The sequence below is a fragment of the Zingiber officinale genome, chromosome 7A (genome assembly GCF_018446385.1).
Source record: "Zingiber officinale cultivar Zhangliang chromosome 7A, Zo_v1.1, whole genome shotgun sequence".
Taxonomy (NCBI): domain Eukaryota; kingdom Viridiplantae; phylum Streptophyta; class Magnoliopsida; order Zingiberales; family Zingiberaceae; genus Zingiber; species Zingiber officinale.
The window spans coordinates 102,592,709-102,614,496 of NC_055998.1; the positions used below are offsets into that span (position 1 = coordinate 102,592,709).

A 21,788-nucleotide genomic window follows, 5' to 3' on the forward strand; every position below is an offset into this window, starting at 1 on the left:
AAGGTTCAATAAGTTTGAACCTTTCATTTTTGCAATACAAGCGGGTCAGGTGGTTTATCTTGAATATCCTACGAAGAGAAGAAGAGCTAGTGAATGGTTGTCTGTTTGTCGATTGAAGTCTCGTTCAACCATAGAAATGCCGAACAGTATTACTGCTCAAAACCATGATGCATTTCAGAATGACGAAGTAGAGAGACATTCGGTTGATTCACAAATCCAATCTACATCACAATTACTTGTAGATGGTAATGCCACTGACGAGGAGATAGATGATGGAGAGAAATCCAGCAGTGAGGATTTTGTTGAACTAACAGAGTCTAGCGACGACGACTTACAAACTGTTAATGTTGAGTAGAAATGCTTCCAGAGTCTAGCATTGATTAAATTTTAGCATTATTATTCATCTAGTAAGTTATGCTTTAATCATGTTTTGTTGCTTATTTATCATGTTATTAAAGATTTATTATGATGTGTGCTAATATGTTTTTGTAGATATAAGGTATCATGGCAGATTTTCCAGCACCAGTCTGTGGATCCACCGTACTTAGGGTTGTTGGAGAGTCGTAAGTATTTTTTTTATTATTAGTAATTCAAGTTCTTTATTTATAACATATATCTTATGTCTTAATATTACTTATATATAGGTTTACTCCCGACGGCCATCGAGTATCCACATATATCACACGGAAATTTAAGGAAAGAGTCTGCATATTTGGGACTACATGGAAACATGTAGATGCTGGAACTAAGGATTTCTATTATCAAGAATTTGTGGTAAGTAAATTGAATATGTACATTATATTTATCCTTTAATATTCTAAAATTTTATTTTTAAATTGCAGAAAAAATATACATGGGAGGAGGGACACGAGGTAGAATTTGCAAAAACTTGGAATATTTATTGTGCCAAGTTGTACAAGACCTATTATACTATGTGAGAAAGGATGGCACACGACCTGCTTATGTATCCGAGGAGATTTGGAGTGCATGGACGACCACTTGGTCTGCAGAAAGATGGCAGACAAAGGCTCTAAAAGCTCGAGCGAATAGGAATACAGAGCCAGGTGGCCCGAGTACTGGATCTGCTCGACATACATCAGGATCTCGTTCCATTGTTGAGCACGCTATGAATCTGGTGATTTTAATTTAAAGTTATATAAAATAAATTTTTATTTATTAATGAACTTGTATAATTTTAGTCAAATTTGTTTGTGCATGCAGGAGCGTTCTTTAGAAAGACAACCCACTTGCTTGGAGATCTTTCTCAAAACTCACAAGAGAAAGGATGACACATATATTGATGATCGATCAAAGAACATTGGGGTTTGAATTATTAACTTACAATTTATATTTAATCTTTAATAATGATTAATTAGCTTTAATAATTGTGTATAATATATAAATTGTATATTTTTTCTACACAGGAGGAAATGACAAGCAGGGTTGCTCAGGCATCTCAGCCACCAGTAGAGGGAGGGGAGTCACAGGATCTATCCACTCAGGAAATAAATGAAATTTATTATGATGTTGTGGGTGGAAGGACAAAGAACTCCTCCCTCTACGGCTTTGGTTCCCAGGCCAAGGTGGTATTTGATCGCTTGAGGACTCCTAGAGGTCGTGCGAGTTCCTCTTCTTCTTCTTCTGAGGTGGAGTCATTAAGAAAAGAAAACCAAGACTTGAAGACTCAGATGACTACCATGGATCAGAAGTGGGAGAAGAAGTGGGCTGCATAGGAGCAGGCATTGGCCTAGATGCAAGCAATCATTGCACGATGGGACCCATCACAGCAACCCCAGTCAGAGGAGACCCCAGACCCATCAGACCCCGACCCCGCTGATGATTAGATTTTGTTGAGGTATGTTTAACTATAACTTGATTTTTTTTTATATTTTTTTAGATATTCATTAAGTCAAATATATTTATTGTATATTATTAGATGCTTATCTTAAAGTGTTTTACATTTTTTCGGAGTTCATACTGATACATTCACCATCACCACTATTATTGGATATCCAAAATATAATCCAGGTATCTTTTTTACAAGTAAAATTAGTTATATATAACAATGTTTGAGTTATATTATATTTGCATCGATTTATTCTAATCATAATCTATTGTATTTGACTTTTACAGGATTATATTCGGATATATGTATAAGTGATGTATCATGGTATGTATTTTGGATATTTTGTATTTGTCGTTCACTTGTATAATTTTAGATACTTTTGATTGTGAGAACTTGATACTTAGATTTTATTATAGTTTGGAGATTTTCTATTTGTCGTTCAGTTAAGTTTATATATTTGTTGTATGTTGTATTTTGGAGATTGTGGATTGATTTACATTGTGATATTGTTGTTGTATGTTGTTAATATATTGTGTGGATTGTGTTTGTGATACCATCGCTTGTGATGGTTTGTATTTGTATTAAATTTGTATATGGGAAATTAGCAAAACAGGGGCTGGATTTCAAATTTTTTCCAGATTTTTACCGACGGAATTATAATTTCCGTCGGTAAATTATCGAAAGTACAGGGTTTTCTTCGATATATTCCCGACAGAATCAATGTTTCCGTCGGCAAACACCGACAGAATCATTGTTTCCGTCGGTGTTTACCGACGGAATAATTGTTTCCGTCGGTGTTTACCGACGGAAACAGTGATTCCGTCGGCATAATACCGACGGCATGACTGTTTCCGTCGGTAAACACCGACGGAATCACTGTTTCCGTCGGTATTATGCCGACGGAATCACTGTTTCCGTCGGGAGTTTCCGTTCACCACCGTTTGGTTTTTTACCGACGGGTAAGAATCTCAGTCGGTAATTTACCGACGGAATTATATATTCAGTCGGTACTTACCGACGGATATATTTTTCCGTCGGTAAAGTAATTGCCGACCAAAATACTTCCGATATAAGAAATTCCGTCGGTATTCCGTCGGTAATCTCATATACCGACGGAATACCGACGGAATATTCAGTCGGTAATAATGGTATTTTTTGTAGTGTACTACTTTCACATCTGTCCAAGCCTTATGTATTTCTTTTCCTAGATCTCCAAGGAGTTTACTAAATAGTCTTTCTCCTAATTCTAGGTTGTAGTAGTTTCTGGATACAACCGTTAGAGCTAAAAAATCATTACAAAAAGGCTTAATCTAGTTCTAGCTAAACAATTGTAATTATTCTAAATCCCTCATAACTTCTTATTATTGTATGTCTAAGCCTGTATTGACATCTCTTGCTATGAATAGCCTATGGATGGTATAACAAAATTTTAAGATATTGTTTCCTTGAGAAGCTCTACGAGCTATTTCTTCAAGATAAATAATTTTATAAGCTTTCTATGTTGTTCTAGCTACATCGCCTAAGTAGTTTTTACCTACTCTTATCATAGCTTCACTAGATTCTCTATTTAATTCATGTTTAACTTGATAATCTTTTTTTATAGAGACTATCCATTGACCTAATTATGATTGTATATTTGAGGATCATCACATTCTCCAATATTTAATAATACTGAATTTTTATGTCCTTCACAATCTATCTCTTTTTATGATTGTAAAAGATGATTACACTCATCTCAGATGTCCTTCTCAATCCATCTTTAGATATTTTTTATATTATATAAAGAGAAATAAATCATGAATTCAATAGTCAAGTTGGTTAAGAGGTGATTTTTTTTTTTCGATATATGCCCAATAAAAATTATTTTTTTGTTTTATTACAGTAGGCCTGTCATCTTTAATCAATTGACTATCTCGTTGGACAGGGACAAAAGAGGGGGGAGGAGGTTTCCACACGGAGAGAAAACGAGTGAGCAAAATTATTATTATTATTATTATTATTATTATTATTATTATTTCCCTTTCCCCCTGGTCGTTGTCGTCTCGCTTGGTCTCCATCGCCAGCGTCCCATTTGTCCGAAAACCCTCATGGCCGAATCGGGAATCCGCTCCCAATCGAGCTGCGCCGCCCGCTGATCCCCGCGAAGGGCATTTGATGCCGCTGGAACCCGATCCCGATATCCTTGGAACTCTTGTATCGAGATGAGCGGGGACAGTGACGAGGATGAAGGGCGGGCGGTGGCGTCGTCTACCATTTCGCCGCCTCTGGATTGGAAGTTCTCGCAGGTATTCGGGGAGCGCATGGTCGGAGAGGAAGTCCAGGAAGGTGCGATCTTTGTTACGCCACTTTGATAAGATCCTTTGGCCTTTTGTGATCGATTTACTTATCTGAGATTTCGGGTTTTGGTGCGAGTTGAGAATTGTGTGTTTTTGCCGCTAGATTGATCTCACTTGTCATTCTTAGGAATCTTAGAAATGCAAGCAAATATCTGATAGCTAACGCATGTATTGTTATGGTTTCCCGATAGAAAGATCAGATTTGGCGATTGGAACCACGAATACGTGATTTTCCTTGTTTAAATGTTACCTTGCCCTACATTTTTGACAGCTTAGTGATCAATCTAGGAAGTATGTGCTCATTTGATTTGCAAATTTCTGGTTCCTTGCTAATCGTTTCATTAGTTCCTCCACAAACACACTTGTGGTTACTCCAGGTTCGATGCTGTATGAGTTTCTGTCACGTGCCTGGGTGCAGGACTGGCTCTAAAACGATGAAAATTTGTCTCTAGTCCGTTGTTGGTTAAGGAGTGCTGGTGACTCCACAAGAGGGATGCCTTTAGTTTTAAGTTACCATGACTCTTTTGTTTGAAACAATCTTGCTGTCTCTCAAATTAGGTAATCCAACTCTTCTAGTGATACTGTCATTTGGTGAGATGAGCCTTATTTTTCTTTTAAGGGCCTTAACTATGTTTTCAGCCATTCCCCATTAGTTCCTAGCAACTTTACTTGTCTTCCTTTTTTTTAATGAATTCTATGCTCATGGTATGGAAACCTCCAAGGATGGGATTCAACTTGCACAACCACTTAAATTTTTAGTATAACAATGAATTTTGTTACTGGACTAATAAAGAATTCTTTCATGAAAGCTTCTATGCCCTGCAGCAAGTGGAAGTTTGAGCAGATGTAGAGCCTTGGACTCATTCTACTTGAGCAACCATTTCTTGTTTCAAGTTTAGTTTAGCCACTACGTTCTTGTTGATGAAGGAGGGTGTACTTCCTATTTTCTTGATTCAATAAGAACACTGATAGGTAGTGAATGAATTATGGTTGGTATTTCCATGATTTAAGACTAGTGGACCCTATGATGATCATCAATGAGACCTTAGAACTTAGGAGACTCTTGATGCTGTTTATATGTCTCTTTTTTTGACTCTGTGTGGTATCAATAACTATTTACAATGCTAGTCGATCAAGAATTGAATTAATTTAAAGTATAGACTCTTTGATAGTTGTTTAGCCATCTTGGCATTGGATAGTTATTGCACGAGTAATTGTGAGGGTCTTGCATTGGACTAGTATTGTGGTTATGGTGTCTAAGACCACCTCGTCTTTTGCTTATATAGTCATCCTAATTGAATCTCCCACGAGATATCTTTAGGTAAATGTGTATTTTCTTCTGTTTGCAAGTGTCAAAGCAGTTCAAGGATGAAGAGATCTACTTATTTGGATGTTGTCAGATTTCTTGCACGGGTTCAGAGTCTTTTGAACTTGCATAGATAGTCATTAAACAATCATGTTTGATGGAGTTTGGGCGATTCCTTTAAATTTCTTTCTTGATCTCAGCCCACTCAAGTTTATGAACTGCACTTGAAAGCCCAATTTTTGTGGTTGGAGATGATCTCAACGTTTTCTCCTTTGCTGATTCATTGATATTTAAACTAATGTTCACAACTTAATAATCATGTGAGTAGCTCATCAATGTGGTCATACCTTGTGAAGTTGAATTGCGGAGGTCAATGTGGAACCCTTCCATTTGGTTTTGTACCCTATAGGGGAGCTTAGAAAAGAGACATGGATGTGTTGGGTTCCTTGAGTGTACTATATTACCTTCATCCTCAACCTTGATGGGGGTACACATGATTTCTACCTCTTTAATCAGGGTAGTGATCTTAGTTTCTTTTCTCTTTCACTGTGGTTTCAGTATTGTTCAATGTGACTTTGGTATATCTTTTCCATCTGCTTTGAAACCCCAACATTTATTGTTCGAGATGATTATTTATCAACAACGTTGATATCAATTTGTTACGTGTCTTGGTGTAGGATAGGGTTTAAGAATAAATGAATAATTAAATTTTAGAGGTGTTGGTTTAAGAATGATGAACTTTTGGCACCGATTAGAAAATGTTTGAGAAATATAGTATTGCATACACCTTTTTGTTCTCTATGGTGATACTTTGCAAGTTGATGTCTTGAGAGATGTCCCTTAGTGGACTGAGAGGGGGGAGTGTGGTGCTATGAACTGGACTGGGTCAAAAGGTGACTAGTGTCATATTTGAAAAGGGGTTCCTTCACGAGATTTTCTTTGAGATGAATCATGGATCCTCAACATCTATAGCAATAAATAAGGATGGCTAGGAGGGAAGCGCATAGTGTTGCTGCAAATTTCACCACAGTTGGAGCAGCTAGGTGAAGGGCTTGCAATGCAACTGCATGGAAATGTGATACTAGAGCTCTTGGATAAAGATGTGCAACATGGATGCCGTTGGCAGTGTGCTGATAGGGGAGACAATTAAAAACCGAGATGGGGACAGACGGGAGGGAGATAAATTGAGAAGAAATGGAGGATAGATTGTATATTCTTCAATGAACATTGTTTGAGCCTCACCCACTCTTTTATAGGGTTGATTACAAGTCTAATAGGTTGCATTTTACTCAAATGTAATTCTTGCTGGTTGTTTCCTTGCTAATCGATCAATTCCACACTCCCTTTCTGGTGCTTCTTCTCTTGCCCCACCCAGGGTTAAGCCTCATCACATCATATCAGTTTCATTTTAACTTTTTCTTACATGTGATTTTCTCCAAGTTCTTGTAATCTCTTACAATAATCTAGTTTGTCATGATGTATGAAATGCTAAACAAATTCCTTTAATCATTCATTTGAGATTCTTTTAGTTCATAGTAACACTTTTACCTCAAATTCGGAACCTTATGTTAATTTTAAAGCTCACTATTGATGTTTATTGATAATATGATGGTTACTATATTTGAGTTCTCATTCATAACCTTTCCCCTTGCCAATTTATATGAGAGTAGGCATACTTTGCCAATGGATTTTACATTTGTGAACTGATTTAAAGACATTTACTTCATTGTTCAATTAAGTCATCAAACCTTGGTTCTTTGACGATATCTGAGCACAAATCTCCATATTTTTATTCTAGTGGCATATTGTGGATGGTGATGAAGCCTTAGTTACTGATTTTGACATTATGGAATAGACAGATGAAACAAATGAAATACTACCATCTTCTTAGTCATAGTTCAGTATGAGGTCTAAGTTGGTAGCTGATAGCCAAAATAATGAGCATTTTAGTTTCCTTCATGATCTCTTTTTTAATTTCTATGTTGGTTTTTTGTTCTTCGTTAAATGGTTAGATTAGGTTCAGTAGTCATTTTGGTTTGTAATTAAACCTTGGAGACTATCCTTTGTGGCAACTAAATTAAGGTTCATGGCAAACATGGATCTTACTAGGAAGATTAGAAGTTTTGAGGACTCAGGTTTGTAAAAACTCATTAATTAATTTGTCATTCATATTGAACCATTTAATTTTATATTGATTTTGACTTTTTTTCCATGCCAAAGTTATCTTCTAATTATGTAGATACAGATACTAATTTTTTGCTTAACAAGGTTTTTCTGTATTATTAATAAAATTGTCAGTTGGCATGAACTTTTTAATTTTTTTTTCTTGAAGTTGATATCATCTCAGCAATAGAATTTGATAAATCTGGAGATCATCTTGCAACTGGAGATAGAGGAGGTCGCGTTGTTTTATTTGAGAGGACAGATGCTAGAACTGTATGTTGCTTGCTACTCCTTTTTTCTTTTTGGCTGAAATGCCTTTCAGTGTGATCTCCATGTGATGTGACTATTTGTTTTATAGCATGGCTCTCGGAAAGATCTGGAGAGGCAAGATTATCAATTTAGCAGGCATGCTGAGTTTCGGTACAAAACGGAATTTCAGAGCCATGAACCAGAGGTGTTGATCTCAATCACCAACCAGAATTTGATAGGCTACCTGGTGCTAACTTCTTTAATTGTATGTTTCAGTTTGACTATCTTAAAAGTTTGGAAATAGAGGAGAAGATCAATAAGGTTAGATGGTGTCAAGCAGCTAATGGTGCTCTATTCCTTCTCTCAACTAATGATAAAACAATAAAATACTGGAAGGTAAACTTTATGCTTCTGTTATCTTTATAAAAGTGTTTTTTTTTTTGTTATCATAAATTTATTTTTCACATGCTATCTTATATACTTGTTAAATAGGATCTAGCTGTGGAGAGAATCTATCATGCCATTGAATTTAGACATCTTTTACCTGTTCCAAGTTAGTTACTCCATATCTTTATAGGCGAGAAAATTCACACCGATGTACATATTTATACACACACCTATTGAATGTTCTTTATATACCATCTGAATGATCTCATCAATTGGCCACTCGGTCCTAAACCCTTGTATCATTGACAAACTTGTTTTTGTAAACCATGGATTGGAACAAGGATTGAAATCTCGAGCCGTGCCGCTCGAGATGGATGATTTTTACAATTCCAATGCGGGACCGAGCAAGGACAACAATTTTGGGTGTGTCATTATTGTGTGCGTTATGTGCGCGCAATAGAAGGGAGAAGGGATCAAGACTTGGAAGCATCCGATGAGAGATTAGCGGTGGTGAGGTGGAGGCGGCGGTGAGGCGAGGTGGCGAGGCGATGGTGAGGCGAGGCGGCGAGGCGACGGTGAGGCGGCGGAGAGAAAAATCATGAACAGGAAGAGAGGCGGATTGCGATCGACATGGAAAAGTTGGATTTTATTAAAAGTTTTAATTAAAATCATTATATTATATGTATAATTTCTAATTAATTATTATATTAATTTAAATTATTTAAATAAATTGTTAATTAATTAATATAATTATAATATATAATTTTATTTTAAAACTATAAAAAAATAAAGTAAAAAAAGATAATCTATATAATATATAGTTATATAATTTAAAATAATTTTAAAATCAAACTTTAAATTATTTTTATAGATTAAAAATGGATTAAAATTTTATAAAAATATTTAAAATAATTTTTAAAAATGAAAAGTAATTATAAAATTTTATGAATAATTCTAAAAAATTAATTATTAAATTTTTTTTAAATATATAATTTTTAAAATAAATTTGATTTTAAAATACAATATAAGCTATATATATATATAATTTAGAATATTTATAAAATATAATTATATAAATTAATAAATAAATAATTTATATAATTATTATATATAAATTAGGATTTTTGTGTTAATTTAAATAATTACTATAGTTAATAGTTTATTTATTTTTAATCTTAGAATCAATTTGAGATTTGAAATCATGAATATTAACATATTTTTTACGTCTAGGAAATACTTTAAATTAACTTCCTTTATTTCGGAAGTTTTGATAAAGATATGTTATCAAGTTATATAAAATTAATATACAACTTATTTTTAAATTTATATATATATATATATATATATATATCGGCACGACACAATACTAAGCAAACATGCATATTAAAATTTAGACCAGCAAGAAGGGGGGGGGTGAATTGCTTACACAATGAAATTCAACCATTTCTCGATCTTTGACTTGATTAGATTAGCACAATTAAAGTAAGCAAAAACAATTAACATAAAAGAAATAACAATTTAAAAGAGTAGGTAAAAAGTCAGAGTTTTACTTGGTTATAACTTAGGTGGTTGTTAATCCAAGGCATTTGAAAACTCACTAAAGAACTCCTTTGTTGAAGATAGAGAAACCTTTTACACACGTTGACAGCTCAGAAATGATTAGGAAAGTTAATACTCAAGTTGTTGTCTATTTTCTAGTTCCAGGGGTCTTTTTATGGCTTTGGAAAATTCTATCCAAAGCTTGAAAGCGCCTTCCATTAGGTTCATGGCGCCTTCAGTCAGCCAAGTTTTATCGTCGAAGATAAAACCTTATCTTCAGCCAACAGTCATCAGAATACGCCTTTGACACTGTTCATGGAAGGCACCTTCCTTGAGGCAGATCAGCTAAGATCAACTCCTTAGTTGATTTTCCTTCTCTTCGAGCAGGCTTCCACTTCGGCTTCTCATCCTTCAGAAATGTCGCGCGCGTCCTTCTCGCTCCACTAGGGTACTCTTACGCAGCTTCTCGTCCCTCGGATGCACCGAGCCTATCAACTCGTTTCCCGTGCTATCCTTCTCATCCGCCGCGTCTTCTGCTCGACTTCTTGCGTTCTTAAGTTCCCTGTATTCTCAAACACACGACATCAAATAACGCAAAGCCTAACTTAACTTGGTTGATCATATCAAAACTATTCCAGGGTACTAACAATTCTCCCCTTTTTTGATGTAATCAACCCAAGTTAAGTTAGGGTTAAAAAACAATAACATAACAGTTAAAATAATTACAATTTATAAACATGAAATAAATAGACAATATTAAAACAGTTAATATGCAAAAAAATGTACCTCCCCCTAGACTTAATCTAATGTTTTTCTCTTTGATCACGTTAAGAATAGGGGTAAAAATTTTAAGGGTTACACAAATGATGACTAACACTTAGAAAAATTTTGGAAATTATTTTTCGAAAAATTGAATTTTTGTAATTTAAGAACTAGTTTTAGAAGAAATAATTTTAAATGATTTTTAATCGTTGAAAAATTCTGAAAATTTTTGCAGTGATTAAACAAGCTTATCTAAAACAGTGATAAAATTTTCATGAATAAAAGAAAATAATATCAACAACAACAAATTATTTTCAACGGAAAGATAAATTTTAAAAAAATTCTTAACAAATAGATTTTGAGCTCATGTAAAAAAAAAAAGGGCAGCCCGGTACACAAATAGATTTTGAGCTCATGTAAAACAGAAATTATATCTTTAGAAAAATTAACTTTTCGAAGATTGACTTTTTGAGAATTTTTAATATTAAAAATTAGTATTTTGATAAAAAAAAATTCGTAGAAAATTAAATAATGGTTGAAAAATTTCGACAAAATTTCTTTTGACAAAGAACATGATGTTTTATCACATAAAAATAAAAATTTCAACCTTGCAAAATAATTTTAATTTCACAAATATGATTTTTTTTGTAAAATAATAAGGTGGTCAAAAAGGAAAATTTTCCTACAAATAAGTAATGAAATCCTTTTTCTCGGAAAAATCACGATCTAATTAATTTCGAACTGAAAGGTTACAAAACAATTAATTTAAAAAAAATAACTTGAAGCATGCAATTAAAATATTAACGCAAATAAAAATTAGAACATGAATGGAAATTTAACCTAAGCATGATTTTAGAACCCAATATAGGTTCTTACCTGGATTAATTAGAAATTTTTTAGGAACATATTTTTTTGACAATTTTCTAATTTGGCCTATATGATATTTAAAATATCAATTTAGTTCTTGATAATTTCTATCTTGTTGAACATGTGAGCATGCGTCATCCTTGTTTAATTTTTCTAATTGTTCTTTTAGCTTTTTATTTTTAATTTTCAAATTATCAAAATCTTCCGGTCTGCATGCATTTGCTATTGTTAACTTTAACTTTGCATTTTCTTTTTCTAATTTAACCATATTTCGAGTAAGCATTTTAATAATTTGGTATGATTGTTCAGAAGATAAAGCATGTACCTCACTTACCTCGTGCTCTGATGCTTCTTCATCGATGCTTTCTTCTGATGACGCTCCCCCTTCGTCGATGTTTTTTTTCTAACGATGCTCCCCCTTCGTCGATGCTAATCTCTAATGTACTTTCTTCATCCCAATGATGATTCACCACTAGTGCCAGTCCGGCATAGGCCTCGATCTCAGATTTGGAGGACGGTGATTCATCCCACGTAGCTTTTAAGTTCTTATGTTTCGTTCGTCTTGATTTTTTGTCTTTTTATTTTTCCTTCCTTTTTAGTTTAGGGCAGTCGTCCTTAATGTGCCTTTCTTCTTGGCAGTTGTAGTATCGAACCTTTCTTTTACTTCGAAGGTGTTTCTTTGTCTACGATTTGTGAAATTTGTTAGTTTTAAGAAATTTACTAAGGTTTCTTACCATTAGTGCTACTTCATTTTCATCGATGGAAGTTTCTGAATCTGGTGTCTATTTAAGGCAATGTTTTGATTCGGCTCCTGTTTTGCACATCTAGATTCATGAATTTCAAAGGTAGAAATTAATTACTTACCTCTAAGTCCCTAGAGATATAGTATGCATCTACTGAGGTTGACCATTCTGATGTTCTTGGAAAAACATTAAACGCATACCTTAGCGAATCTCGGTTGATTACTTTTCTCTGAGATTCGTGAGTTTGGTAATTAGCTCCTTTAGTTTGCAGTTAAGGGATTGTTTCACCTTCATTCAGTCGAAGATTTGTCAGTTGGTTCCGAAGTAGATCTCTTCTTGTGAGCTTGACTTCGGAGGATCTTTTGTGAAACTTCAGGAATTTTTCCCAAATATCTTTTGCAGACTTGTAGACTCCGATCCTGTTGACCTCTTGTCGTGGTAGTGCAGATAGAATTCTGCTTTTCCGCTTGTTCCTTCTTTGTCCAGTTGTCCTCTTTCTTTAGATCACCATTAGTTGTCGTTCGGTACTACTACAAAACCATTTTCAAAATTAGAAAAATATCGAAATCTGTTTTGAAGTATAACTCCATTTTCTTCTTCGAGTGGGCGAAGTCTTCCTCGAACTTAGGCGGGTGGATACTTGTTCCCGCCATCGTCTTCTGTGCTTTGGTCGACGGTTAATTCTTCTGCAGCAACCTTGCTCTGATACCAATTGTTGGGACCGTTGCCGCGGGTAAGAGGGGATGAATTGCCTACACAATAAAATTCAACCTTTTCTCGATCTTTGACTTGATTAGATTAGCACAATTAAATTAAGCAAAAATAATTAACATAAAAGAAATAACAACTTAAAAGAGTAGGTAAAATGCTAGAGTTTTACTTAGTTATAACATAGGTGGTTGTTAATCGTTTGAAAAGTTCACTAAAGAATTCATTCGTTGAAGGCGGAGAAGCCTTTTACACATGTTGATAGCTCATAAATGACTAGGAAAGTTAATACTCAAGTTGTTGTCTATTTCCTAGCTCCAGGGGTTCTTTTATAGCCCCTGGAAAATTCTATCAGAAACTTGAAGGCGCCTTCCATTGGGTTTAAGGCACCTTTAGTCAGCCAAGTTTTATCACCGAAGATAAAACCTTATCTTTGGCGAACGGTCATCCGAAGGCACCTTCAACAGGCTGGAAGGCTCCTGCGACACTGTTTATGGAAGGCGCCTTCCAAGCCTTTGAAGGTGCCTTCCCTGAGGTAGATCAACTCCTTAGTTGATCTTCCTTCTCTTCGAACAGGCTTCTACTCCGACTTCTCATCCCTTGGAAACGCCGCGCGCGTCCTCTTCCGCAGTTTCTCATCCCTCGAATGCACCGAGCCCTTCAACTCGTTTCCTGTGCTATCCTTCTCGTCCGCTGCGTCTTCCGCTCGATTTCTTGCGTTTCTAAGCCCTGCACACTCAGACGCAAGGCATCAAATAACGCAGACCCTAACTTGACTTGGTTGATCACATCAAAACCATCTCGAGGTATTAACACACTCAACTAGAAATAACCCAGTTGATTACTTGGGCAATTGTAGTCAATGAGCATGCAACTATTCCCTTGTAAATGGAATCATCATGTCACAATCAAATCTAGTTCTAGGCAGCCATAGCTCAAACAAAATTATTTTGTTCTCCTAACCCCGACATTTAGTTAACTCAGGAGTTGACTAAATTGCCCAATTGATTAAGGCTCAACTCCAATCGATTTAATTTGCTCAGAAATCCTTCACTCAACCTACACCCTCGGAAGCCTAAGTGAAATCTTGGTATTGGTTGAACTGATGACTTTCCTACAAGCTACTAGGTAGTCTAACCCCCTATCTAGTCATACAAACCATCTCTGATGATGTAGCCCAAAAATGAGAATCTTAAGATTATAATCACTCTTCATCTCTCACAACCTCGATAACTTACAAGTCTTTAACTACTCTATGCCCTTATTTTAGAGTCCACCTTACCAAAAGTTTCTAGTTCCTTGGATACATCAAGCCGTCCTTCTCTACTCACCTCTAAGTCCACTTTATTATGGATTTCTGACCATCAAACACAGACCACCTAACTTCAAGCTAACTTCAAGCATCATAACTTGACCATGTTGAATTATGACTTTTCCAAGCTCCATATTCACTTTGCCAAACTTCTATACGCTTGATAAATTTAACACTTTGCCAAATACATCAAAACAACTTGATCGGATTTGACTACTTAGGAGCATCATTGCACCATGTATATCATTAGTAAATCATGTGTGGGACTTTTGTTACTTGCATATGATAGATTTTCATATGTTGTTATGTTATGGTAAATATTTTACTATAGTTTTGATCAGAGTTCTTTGTCATTCGTATAGCTTATGGAGTTCATGGCAGGAAGATGAAACGAATTATTTTAAATGCTTACTCATAATCTCTTGTTATTGGTGCTTCCTTAATTTCTCATTCCTATTCTTCAAAATTGTTAATTTAGGTTATATGTGTTTTTTTTTCAACAATTACCAATACAGAAGTTTCACCTTAGGCTGGTACCTTATGTTGTTTTTTGGGTTGAATTCCAACAGGTACAAGAAAAGAAGGTGAAACAAGTTTCTGAGATGAATTTAGATGCTTCCATGATTGTGGGAAATGGTTGCAATGGTACCTCAACCACAAGTGGTCCTAGATTGGGTCTTTCTAATGGATGTGCTAGAAGCAATTTTAACTATTTGAGCAATGATTTGTCCTTCCCTCCAGGAGGATTTCCATCACTACGTTTACCAGTGGTAGTTGTACTAAAGACATTGATTATATCTTTTCACATGGATCAGAATTATAATATATAAAATAGATGTTCCCTCAATAAGTATCTCTTTGGATACAATATTATGTACATGTGTTTAGGTACTTGTAGGTATGTAGGTATATATGTATATGTGAATGTATGCATGTACTCAGGCATGTAGGTATATACATACATACATACTTGTATGTATGTATATGTATCTATGTAGTTCGTATCTAGGTAAACACATACATATGTTACATTATATTGCTGTTTATTCATTGTGGTCTGTTTTATGATGATCTTATTTCACTGGTACAATTTTGAAGCCAGGCAAATTGAATGAGTTGCTGTATTTGATGGGGTTAACTCATGCCCTGCAAATACTTATTTCTTATTTATAGGTAACTAGCCAAGAGAAGAGCCTTGTTGCTAGATGTGGAAGGATATACACTCATGCTCATGATTACCACATAAACTCCATTTCAAATAACAGGTTTATCCATCTCCAGCTCTTAGTGTCCTGGTTATTTATGCTGTTCCTTTTGTGCTTTATATTGTAATTTCAATATATGTTGCAACCTAATATCTTTATCTTTAATATTTCATATATGTCATTTCATGTGTGCATTGTCACAATTGGTATACTGGCATAAGCTCCATTTTTTGAACTCATAATTAGATAAATTGAGTGTTATGTCAAAGAAGTGTAAGTGGCAGTAGGGCGACAAAAAATTAATTAACATAAATAAAAGAGATCAATCATGATATTGCTAAACTTACCACTTAACTCTAGACTCATTAGTAGGATAAAATCCACGTAATGCATCACAAAGGCTGGACAGAAGATTTGACCTCGCCATCATTGTTCTCTGCTTATGGTTGTTATGTGCACTTCTACTTATTTACAGTTTTACCACATATGCATCCTGATGCTTGAGGTTCTTGGTCAGATTAGGCTTTATTGTTATTGCCTATTGTCTATGTTAGTTTTGATATTATTTTTTTTCTGAACTTATGGACTATTTTGCTCCACAGTGATGGTGAGACATTTATATCAGCAGATGATCTTCGAATCAATTTATGGAATTTGGAAATTAGCACCCAGAGCTTTAATATTGTTGATGTGAAACCAACAAATATGGAAGATTTGACTGGTATTTAGTCTATTCATGTGGGTCTTGTTTTAACAGTATAGTTGGAACTTGAAAGTACCCATGCTTTACCATGTTAAAAAAACAATTTTTCCTTGCTTGACTGAACTATCTCCTAGAGAATGCTGTTAGCACTTTAGCATGCTCGGTGTTGCCTATTCTGCATAGCCTGTCTTTGTTCTTATCTAAGGATTTTTCTGCTGATTATGTAGTTTTGTCATTTAGAATGATGCTGATTCTCTTTTCCTTCTTTTACTTAACAACCCATCCAAAGTTCCCAAGGAAGATTGTCTGTTGGTGTATTAATAATACCTATGACCCATGTAAGTATACAAAAATTTGTATCAGTTTTTAATATATTGAAAGTTAAATTTACATTTTGATATCAAAATTAACATTGTGTGATTTGGAGTTTAAACTAGTAAGGTTTTGTCCCCTTGTTTGAAAGGATTTTTTTTTCTCTTCAAAATATTATTATTAATTTTCTGATGCTCTAATAATGTGTTAATAGACAAATGACACCAAAAAAATAAACCTATGATCCATCTTGGAGATATGCATGCTATCTTAACCTTAACCGTTGGAACAATTTGTAATATATTACTGTCAAATATTAATGCAAATGATCCTTTAATTGATCTATACTTGTATCTAAAAATAAATAAATATAGAAACCGGATCAACATGGTGAGTTACCAAAATCGTTTCGTTCTGGTTAAAACTTGAAACTCTAGCATGCATTGAGATTTTAAATCTTAGGATACTCATCCACTTATTCTCTCTCTCCCTTTTTTTAGCAACAACCTCCCTTTGTAAATAGAGACAAGTTACATTTTACTCATTTACTACTATGGAAGTCGGTTGCCTGCGTTCCCTCTAGCTCAGGCAATCTCTGTTCATAATTACTTTTGTTTCTCCACTTTGAGTACCTTTGTTTATTAATTTTTGTGAGGAAGCATGATTTCCATAAATTATGCGCAATGATAGCATAGCTAGTTTCCATAATTTTTTTTTTTAGTTTTTTAGATAAGGCTGTACAAAAGTCTTAAAATGTCGGATAGAGTTTTTAGTATTTTTATTAAAAAAGTTTGCTATTTTATGAGAATAAGTTGTGATATAATTTTATAAAAAGGAGTTGGTATCCCATTTATTAGACAAGTTTTCAGTTAATATAATTTTCAATTTCAACATGGTATTAGGGTTTAGGTCTTAATACTAGTTATTCTTTAATTCACCATTATCCTTAACACGGCCATCATCCACTAATCATTCGTATTTCGATACCTAGCTTGGTTCCTTCTCTCGTTATTTTTCCCTTACATAAAAGAAGTTAATTCTTTCATATTGTATATGTTATTCCTAAATAGTTTCCTCTCTTAATCTTCATGTGCTCTTAATCTTATGTTCCTCTACTCTAGTCCTTCTACTATGTTTTGTCTATATTTTCTATTATGATTTCCTTATTTTGTCTGTCCTCTCTCTCTTTCTTGGATCGCTTGCTATCCCATATATATATAGGGAGGGTTTTATTAAAAGAAAATATAGGGGGTTGATTTGGTGCAACCCCCTATATCAGTGGTGCCGTCCACGCCACTGAGGGGGCGAGCCTCCCCTGATGACTTTCGAATGCCCTGACCTGTGAGGGTCGCGGACGACACCACATCATATCAACTCCCCTATATATATATATATATATATATAATCTTTCTGATTTGTGTGTAAAAAAAAGAGGTAAAAACACACACAAAAAAAAAATAGTATGAAATTTTTTCTCCAACCACTGATCACCTCATCTCAACTCAAGAACTTTAACACAATTCCCTTTCGGAGCTCACTTAAAGTAGAAAAGATAACTCTTAAACATTGGAAGTGATGACAGGAGCAAGAAATCCCCATCCTTTTCTTTTAGTATGGAATTCTCCCCTTGAAGATAAGGTATGGTGAAGTAGGATGCTTGTTCATTAAGTAATGTCTGCTGACACAATGCTTTTTTGATGGAGGATGATAGCACTTGTACCCTTTCTGAGTTGTGGAATAATACAAATATGCTAGAGACAATTATTTATAGTGTGAATGTTTGGATAGAATAATTAGAATGTTTCCATTGGACTCTTAAACTCCAAGAACCATCTTCTATGAAGGCGAGTAATAGAAGGTTTGTAACAGGGAAAATTTCTGACAATTTTCACTTCTTTCTTGTTTGGTAACTGACTGGTAAATCACATTGGTAATATATGCCTGCTCTTATTAGTTCTACTCTAAACTGAGAATTATTTGCATGTGCAACCCTGAGAACTTTAAGTTGACCTATGTGACTTTACAATGCCTTTGCCATGATTGATTTATTGAAATCCTGGTTTGAGTTACCCTTTGTCTTGCCTTGAACCTTACCTCAGCTGAATTAAGTTTAGTTGACCAAACTTCCACTTGTTGTGGTCGAGGTTCTTTCTTTTGATGGAACGATCATGACCCATTCATATTCATATTCATATTCATATTCATGTTTCCATATGATCAAGTCTGAAGAGGAGGAATTCAATTGGGAAGAGCTTTACCCAAACCTTCAATTATAGTTGAGGCCAAGCTTGGGAAGATAAGGACTGGGTACTGTGTTAAAGTCTTATTTACTTCATGCCGAATATAGGATGGGTAAGGCATTTGCTTTACCACCCAACCAATTAGTCTTCTTTCTCCTAATGGGCATAAAAGGGAAACCTGAATTAAGAATTTCCTTACCTATCAGGAGGAAAGAGGTGAGCCTGTGGACCATAAAAGACAAATCTGAATTAGAAAGTCGTATTCCCTTATTATCAAGAGAAAAAAAACTAACAATATCCTATGGTGACCTCTATTAAACTGATAGTCTGGGGATGCACTATACAGGTGAACTGCAATTGATTGCCATGGTTTGAACTTTGAGCAAGATTTCTTGTACTTGACAACTTGACACTTAAAAGTTGATTCCTATTATCAATTAACTAGAATTCTGAGTAGCCCGCAGCAGGTTGGTATGTCTTTCAATAAGAAATTTATATATATTTCTGGGATATGTTTGACCACGTTTACTTGTACCCACTTAGGAAAATGATTAACTTCCACAACCAGAGTCTGTCTGTCTTTTCTTTCTGGAACGGGTCCCAAATTCCAATATCAAATTGGTAAATGGCCAAGCACAGTCAAGAGGAGAGCTTCGTCATTGGCTAGTGGACGATCTTGCCAAATTTTATGTTACATAATCCTCTCTTAAAGTCTAGTGAGACATATTTTCTTAAATTGTCCTGTCATTCTATGTCAATGTGTGATGAGTTCTTGTTCATCTTGGCCTCTAATCCTCTAGACACATTGCTAATAATTTTTAGTGGGTGCACTAAGTGTAAGTTTGACAACTTGTAGTCGTTTAATGGAGGTTAAATTATATTAGTCAAAATGATTTTTAATATTGTCAACCAATAAATAAATATATTAGGGTCCATGCTTCCATTAAAAATACGAGCATCTTTCCTAACATGTGGTTCACAACAACTACTATTTTTTTTAAAAAATAATTAAATTCTTCTCTAAACATGAGATGGCATGTAAGTTGTCCATAAATTTAGCTGGGTCTGCAGAATAATCATGAGTCATTAAGATCATTATCCACATGAATATTAATGACAATAATGGAAAATAATCTCTAATTGATTTCAATCAATTGAGATTTATTATATTTGACATCACAATCAAGATCAACATGAATCAAATAACAAAAATAATATTTCTAAATCTATTATATTAGTATACTTATAATTATTACGATTGTATGTCATATTTAATCTTTCTATTATTGTTTGGACAACTTGTATAAATAAGCCTATTGACTTTAGTAATAATATGAAAAAGATTTATTCTCTATTCTATTTATTTTCTCTATCTATTAGTTTCTACATGGTATCAGAGCCATGTTCTCTTCCTCCCAATTTTCCTCTTTCAAATTTTTGTCTACATGTTGATTTGATATCATCAGCTATAGTGCGACAACCTCGGCAACTTCGACGATTACAACAACAGCTTTTCTTCATCTTTCATTAACAACTTTTTGTGTCGACGACAGTAGCTTCAACAACGTTAATCATAGCAAGGCAGAGTTGTTATTTGTTCGTTTTGTTTTATTTTTTTATCTGTTTTGTTTTTTTTTGCATTCGTTTTGTTCAAGAGAGAAAAAACAATTAAAATGAGAAAGAAAAAAATAGAGAAAAAAATAGAGGAAAAAAACGAGAAAGAAAAAAAAACAGAGAGAAAAAAAAGAAAAAAAATGTCTTCTTTCGATTCTGCTGAGAGATTCCTTTGCCATCACAAAATACCTCTTTCCCTATTCTTATGGTTCCTTTTTTTTTTCCGTTAAATTTAACCATGATAATTATTTACTATGGAAATTACAATTTCTTCCTTTACTTTGTGTTTATGATTTACTTGGTCATGTTGATGGGACTTCGTCCCCACTTCGCAAAGATGATTCATCCTATACTATTTGGTTTAAGAAGGATTAATTAGCCTTGACTTGGTTAATCTCATCAATTACTGAGTCTATACTTCCCATGCTCGTTGGGCTTAACACCTCGCGTTAGGTTTGGGAAGTTCTTGATTATTCTTTTGCATCCCACTCTCAAATGCGAGTTCTCCAACTTTGTTTACCATTATAGTCTGTGCAACAAGGAGATACCTTTATCAATGACTATATACAATCAGTCACCAACAACCTAGCGACAATTGGACATCTGGTCTCTGATCCAAAATTATTAATGCATGTTCTTGCAGGTTTAGGTCCTCAATATGATAACTTTGTTCCAGTGTGACGACTCGCATGGATTAAGTGTTATTAGAAATTCTTCATGGTATGTTACAAATACAATCTTAAAGGATGTTAGATTCTCTGTCTTTATCGGCATATATGATTAGCAAAGCTCCATAACTTGATCAACATAATCAACCTCCTCCCCAACATGGTCATTAAAATCAGATTGGAGGTTTTGGAGGCCGGAGCCAGGGTCTTGGTCGAGGTAGAGGACGCTGTCAGATTTGCTTTAATTATGGTTATCATGCTCAAAATTGTTATAAAAGATATGATTCAAATTTTCGAGGAGGACTTGTATCATCAAATTGACCCCCTCCCTCATCTTGGTAATTTAGTACTCAATCATCTCATTCTGGAGTATTCTCACTCTCCATCCCTTCTAATGCAACGTCATCAGTTCCTGAAATCCCAGGATGACATTCGGATTCTGGAGCAATTTATCATGTTACGTTGGAATATAATATTCTTACAGAAGATTCGTCTTATCATGGACCCGACATGGTACAAATAGACAATGTCTCAGGTTTGCAAATTGCTCAGATTGGAAACACATCCTTTCATTCTGGACGTACTTTTCGCATACACAACACTTTTTATATTTCTTTTATCATTGAAAATTTACTTTCTGTACGTCAATTTGCTCGTGATAATAATATGTTTTTTGAATTTCATCCTAATTATTGTCTTGTGAAAGATCCTGCTTGATAATAATGTGTTTTTTGAATTTCATCGTAATCATTGTCTTGTGAAGGATCTCACGACAGAACCTATTCTACTCCAAGGGGACACGATCTTTATCATCTTCAACCCACCTCT

The 21,788-nt window shown here is 34.6% G+C and overlaps 1 protein-coding gene and 1 long non-coding RNA gene across 3 annotated transcripts in view; both read left to right on the top strand.

Moving 5' to 3' along the window:
• Nucleotides 1-527: 527 nt before the first annotated feature.
• LOC122000323 lies at nucleotides 528-870 on the top strand. The gene is made up of 3 exons (XR_006117079.1): nucleotides 528-563; nucleotides 645-774; nucleotides 843-870. It is a non-coding gene; the product is annotated as an uncharacterized LOC122000323 (long non-coding RNA).
• Nucleotides 871-3,855: 2,985 nt separating this feature from the next.
• LOC122001925 (serine/threonine protein phosphatase 2A 55 kDa regulatory subunit B beta isoform-like) overlaps nucleotides 3,856-21,788 on the top strand; it is a 31,306-nt gene continuing 13,373 nt past the window's right edge. The window contains exons 1-7 of one of the 2 annotated variants that reach the window (XM_042556920.1): nucleotides 3,856-4,171; nucleotides 7,821-7,924; nucleotides 8,010-8,105; nucleotides 8,177-8,296; nucleotides 14,788-14,991; nucleotides 15,392-15,483; nucleotides 16,026-16,144. In XM_042556920.1, the coding sequence (XP_042412854.1) occupies nucleotides 4,048-4,171; nucleotides 7,821-7,924; nucleotides 8,010-8,105; nucleotides 8,177-8,296; nucleotides 14,788-14,991; nucleotides 15,392-15,483; nucleotides 16,026-16,144 (859 nt within the window). In that variant the 5' untranslated portion in view covers nucleotides 3,856-4,047. The remainder of the gene's footprint in view (nucleotides 4,172-7,820; nucleotides 7,925-8,009; nucleotides 8,106-8,176; nucleotides 8,297-14,787; nucleotides 14,992-15,391; nucleotides 15,484-16,025; nucleotides 16,145-21,788) is intronic. The other variant, XM_042556921.1, reaches the window with a different exon arrangement.